A 5,264-nucleotide genomic window follows, 5' to 3' on the forward strand; every position below is an offset into this window, starting at 1 on the left:
AAATAGAAGAAACCTTTAATTTGCCTTTTGCGTTACGCCAGGGGTATGCAACTAATCATAATTTTATTTATTGAAATGTGATATTCTTTTCTTACTTCTGTGGAAAATAAGTGTTCAACAACTCCTTTGAAAATAATTTGTGGTATTATCAATTCACTCGCATTTAGCGTTATCCTCACGGCGGTCGTTACTATAAAATTAATTATATTATTTTGGCCAAGTATATATATATATATATATTTTTTATTCTTCTTACGGTTGTGATAAAGGAAGAGCCGTGTGCGTAGAAGTCACGTTGAGGATGGATAATGAGTGGTATCAATAACAACACCACTGAACATGATTTGTGTGGTATCAATTCACTCCTATATCTCCACGGCGGCCGTTGGTCTTCGCCGGGCGAGAGAAGAAAAACAAATTAAAGATCCATCCTCCGTTTCGGACTGCCACTGTCTCCACTGGTTGTCTTCATGTATTTTTTATTGCATCCTGGAAGAGGATATCCACTGAAAATGATTTGTGTGGTATGAATTTACACCTATATCGCGTTATCCCCACGGCGGCCGTTGGTCTTCGCGCACGAGAGAAGTCAAGTTGAGGATGGAGAATGAAAATTAACCGACCGGAACATCTCGAAAAGATTCTTGCCATTCTTAATTTGAGTCTCTTCATTCAATGCAGCAGCAGCTATATAGCTACTACATTACCAAACTCCATTTTCTCATCACAAACCATTCTTTCTGTCACGCAAGAGATGCAGATTACCAGAATGCTTCTCCTCGCCGCCCTTTCTTTCATTCTCTTTCTCAATCCTCCTTTTGTCTTTTCCACACCCATCGCCCATTTCCCTCACCATCCTCCTCGTCTCACCAATGCTTCCGATCAACACGCTCTGCTTGCATTCAAGTCTGCAATCACATATGATCCCTCCCACGCCTTAGCCACGTCTTGGATGCCAAATGTTTCGTTCTGCCAGTGGAGGGGCATCATATGCAGCAGGCGCAGGCAGAGAGTCGTTTCCCTCAATGTTTCAAGCATGGGATTACAAGGTACAATCTCTCCCCTTCTCGCCAATCTCTCCTTTCTTACAGTACTCAGCCTTTGGAATAACAGTTTCCACGGCTACATTCCCTATCAATTGGGAACCCTCTCTCGCTTAAAGATGCTTCGCCTGTCTCGGAATCAACTCCAGGGTTCCATTCCGCCCACTCTAGGTAGCTGCCGCAGTTTGCGGAACTTGACACTCTCAGGAAACAATCTCACGGGAAACATTCCCCCACAACTATGTGTTCTCCCCAACCTAGTATTCATGAACTTTGTACGTAACAATTTGAGGGGAACAATACCGGACTGCTTGGGAAACATATCCTCTTTGCAGTACTTAGCATTGGGGGAGAACAACCTTCACGGCAGTGTCCCTTCCGAATTGGGTATGCTAAGCCAGCTCCGCTATATGTACTTGGCTGATAACAATTTGACGGGAACAATACCGGACTGCTTGGGAAACATATCCTCTTTGCAGTACTTAGCATTGGCGGAGAACAACCTTCACGGCAGTGTCCCTTCCGAATTGGGTATGCTAAGCCAGCTCCGCTATTTTTCTCTGGGTATAAACCATCTGACGGGACGCATTCCGTCTTCGTTGTCCAACTGCACCAACCTTGACCTATTGGATATAGCTTTTAACCAATTAGTTGGCCACATTCCGTCGGAGTTGTGTACCAAGAAGACCGCCCAGTTAAAGGAACTCTATCTGTCTTATAATCAGCTGAGTGGCAGCGTTCCTTCATCCCTCTTCAATTGTACCAAGTTACAAAGGGTTACCTTAGGAGCCAACCAACTCAGCGGAATAGTGCCTATGGAGTTGGGTAAATTGACACATCTCCGGCTGCTTGACTTGAGCAGCAATTACCTTATTAGCGGCAACACCACGAGATTCCCCATTCTTACTGCTCTTAGTAACTTTTCCAATCTACAAATAGTGGACTTGTCTGATAATAGCTTCACTGGGCAATTGCCGTTTTCTATAGGCCATCTCTCTACAAAACTCAATTTCTTAAACTTGAGTATCAACGAATTAGCTGGAGAAATACCTCATGCTATTGGAAATTTAAGTAGCTTAACCTTCCTTAGTTTAGGAGGTAATTCTTTTACAGGGTCAATCCCATCTTCAGTTATTATGCTTCAGAAGTTGGAGAGGTTATATATGGATTCCAATAATTTACAAGGGAACATCCCAATGGAAATTGGGCAGCTAAAGGGTTTAGGTCTCTTATCTATTTCTGGAAATAATTTGTCTGGAAAAATCCCTGATTCTATTGCTAACCTCCAACAATTAAGATATTTAGATCTTAATCATAACCAGTTATCAGGAAACATACCTGCAAGTTTAGGGAAATGTGTGAACTTACTACTGCTAGATCTATCATACAACAAGCTTAGTGGGCACATACCTGAAGAGCTTGCAGGCCTTGCAAATTTAGCCTTCTATTTCAACTTGTCAAACAATTTATTAAGTGGCCGTGTACCTTTAGAACTAGGAAAGTTCGATAAGCTTCAAGCCATAGATATTTCGGCAAATCAAATAACTGGCCACATTCCAAGTATCGTCGGAAGCTGCAAAGAAGTAGCATATCTGAATCTTTCTTACAATGCACTTGAAGGTCCAATTCCAGTGTCAATTAGTGAACTTCTAAGTCTTCAAGACCTAGATCTCTCCTCCAACAATTTGTCAGGTGGAATACCTATATCACTAGCAAATCTCACAATGCTCAATCACTTGAATTTTTCTTTTAACAAGTTGTCAGGGGAAGTCCCTAAAGAAGGAGTTTTCAAAAAGATTGGCGCCACAGCATTTATGGGAAATCTTGGTCTATGTGGACCTTGGGTAAATCTACCACCGTGCTATGCTCATAAACATAAAAGTGTTTTGAATCTCAAAAGAGTTATCATACCGGTTGTTGTTGTAGCAATTGTTGTATTGTGTTTGTTTCTTGCAATATTGTGGAGAAAGAATTGTAGGAGAAATATTCAGAGAGAGACTAGTCCATCATTAAATGTGGGGCATCGAAGAATCTCCTATGCAGAGCTCGTCATTGCAACAAATGAATTTAGTGATGCAAACTTGTTAGGAATTGGTAGTTTTGGAAAAGTGTACAAAGGGATTTTGAATGACGGCACAATGGTTGCTGTCAAGCTTCTCAATCTACAAAATGAAGGGGCTCAAAAGAGTTTTGATAGAGAATGCAAAGTTTTGGGTAGAGTTAGACACCGGAATTTGATTCGGGTCATAACTTGCTATTCAGATCTCCAAATCAAAGCTTTGATATTTCCATTAATGCCAAAAGGAAGCCTAGAAAAGTGGTTATATCCCGATGATGGAGAACAAAGCTGTTTGAATTTGATTCAAAGGTTGAATATAGCAATAGATATCGCCCAAGGCATGACATATCTCCATCATCATTGCTTTGTGCAAGTGATTCATTGTGATTTGAAACCCAACAATGTGTTGTTGGGTGAAGATATGACTGCATATTTAATAGACTTTGGCATTGCTACTATATGTTTTGAAAATAATGAAGATGGAGCTCTCACTTCCACAAATGCACTCAAAGGATCTACTGGGTACATTCCTCCAGGTATTATTTAAACTATATCCCATATGAAGCAATCTTATGATTTTCTTATGTTTACTTAACATTTTCAATTAAATTAAAAAACTTAAGATGGGGATCTATGAATGCAGAATATGGAGTGGGAGGACAAGTTACAACCAAAGGCGATGTTTACAGCTACGGAATAGTGCTATTGGAAATGCTCACTAGAAAGAAGCCCACCCATGACATGTTTGTGGAAGGAATGAACTTGCAAAAATGGGTGGGTAGTAGCTTTCCAAGCCGAGTACAAGAAGTGGTGGACATGGGTTTATTAACCAGGACTAGTAGATGCATTGAAGAAGATAAAGATCTCAATTGTCTCAGTGCACTGATAAATGTGGGTTTGCTTTGCACAAATGAATCTCCTCAAGGACGACCTACAATGATGGGCATTTTAGGCACATTGCAAAACATCAAAGACACTTTTTTGAGCACTACTTCCATTCCCAAATTCCAATCAAATCTAACACATTTGTTGGGTAGTACAAGTGCTACTATCAACAACATTTGTGAAGGTCAAAGTTCTTCCACATCTCAGTCTATTGTAACAAAGTAGTGGTTATATGCTTCTTTGTACATAAATCTTTGTTGTTGATTGTATATAAATGTTTTATAATTGGTTGCATGTAAATGTGAACAATACAGTTATATCTACTCATGAGTAGTGTTTTGCAAATGTATTTATGATTATAATTTTTTGTTCTATCTTTAAAAAACAATTACATTCAATATCATTTACATCTATATGAATGTGTGACACTCTTCTGGTATTAATTACAAGAAGAATTTTGTATATGTTACGTTTTTTAGTTTTTATACCAGTCCTTACGAGTAAGGGTAGAAAAGTCTATCTTTCACTAAAAAATGATACTGCGATCTAATTTAAAGGAACAAGAAAAGTTAATTAACACACATCTTTGACATCTTTGACAATTCAGACGACCTTTAACATTAAGTAATCATAGTTCACAAATTCTATCTTTATTGTCATAACAGCTACCAGGAAAACATATAAATTTTATATCTTTAAATAAATTATAGATCTCATTTAAGAAGTCAGGATTTTGTAGCTAAATGTTGCGATGATGTTTACAGCAACAAGAGTTTTGAGTTTTTCAGAGGAGCATCTTTGTCCACTTCCATTGCGAGATTCTTTTAAATGCAATTTCCAATTCCATAGAACGATTCTTACTACTTTAGCAGCAGCTCCAACCTTCCCTTAGCCTTCAAAATCTCCAAGGTGGATAGCATTTTGGACTAATTTTGCGGCAAAGATGTCCATTTCTCTCTGCGCATCTCTACTCACAACTTATTTTGTTTTTCTTGAAACAGATTCTAATTTTGAGTTAGGGGAATGCAGCAATGGTGGTTCCCACCTCATCCTGTCCTTCGGAAAAGCAATTTGAGACGACTTGTTATTCAATATGATCTCAAATTCTCTGAGAAAAGTAGGATGGAGTTCCCACCTGTGAAATCTCATTGGTTGCAGAAAGCATTGGAAAACTTGCAGTGGTGGAGCATGATGTTTCCCTTCTAACTTCCAGAGAGCCTGTGCATCCGTATTAATTGAAGCAATACACATAACATATTTGTGATTTCTCATTATAA

General features: G+C 39.0%; 1 protein-coding gene across 1 annotated transcript; it reads left to right on the plus strand.

Moving 5' to 3' along the window:
- Positions 1–394: 394 nt before the first annotated feature.
- Positions 395–4,287, plus strand: LOC149256802 (uncharacterized). The gene is made up of 2 exons (XM_089460883.1): positions 395–3,638; positions 3,746–4,287. The coding sequence occupies exons 1-2, from the start codon at positions 608–610 to the stop codon at positions 4,210–4,212; spliced, it is 3,498 nt and encodes a 1,165-aa protein (XP_089317009.1). The 5' UTR covers positions 395–607; the 3' UTR covers positions 4,213–4,287.
- Positions 4,288–5,264: the final 977 nt, after the last annotated feature.

This window comes from Pinus tabuliformis, chromosome 7, assembly GCF_031772625.1.
Source record: "Pinus tabuliformis cultivar Carrire ecotype Pingquan chromosome 7, CPIR1, whole genome shotgun sequence".
NCBI lineage: Eukaryota > Viridiplantae > Streptophyta > Pinopsida > Pinales > Pinaceae > Pinus > Pinus tabuliformis.

Bases quoted from the DNA above. Each gene is read 5' to 3' on its own strand.
- LOC149256802 (XM_089460883.1), top strand. From the start codon at position 608: ATGAAAATTAACCGACCGGAACATCTCGAAAAGATTCTTGCCATTCTT. The intron at 3,639-3,745 runs GTATTATTTAAA...CTATGAATGCAG, and splicing joins TACTGGGTACATTCCTCCAG to AATATGGAGTGGGAGGACAA.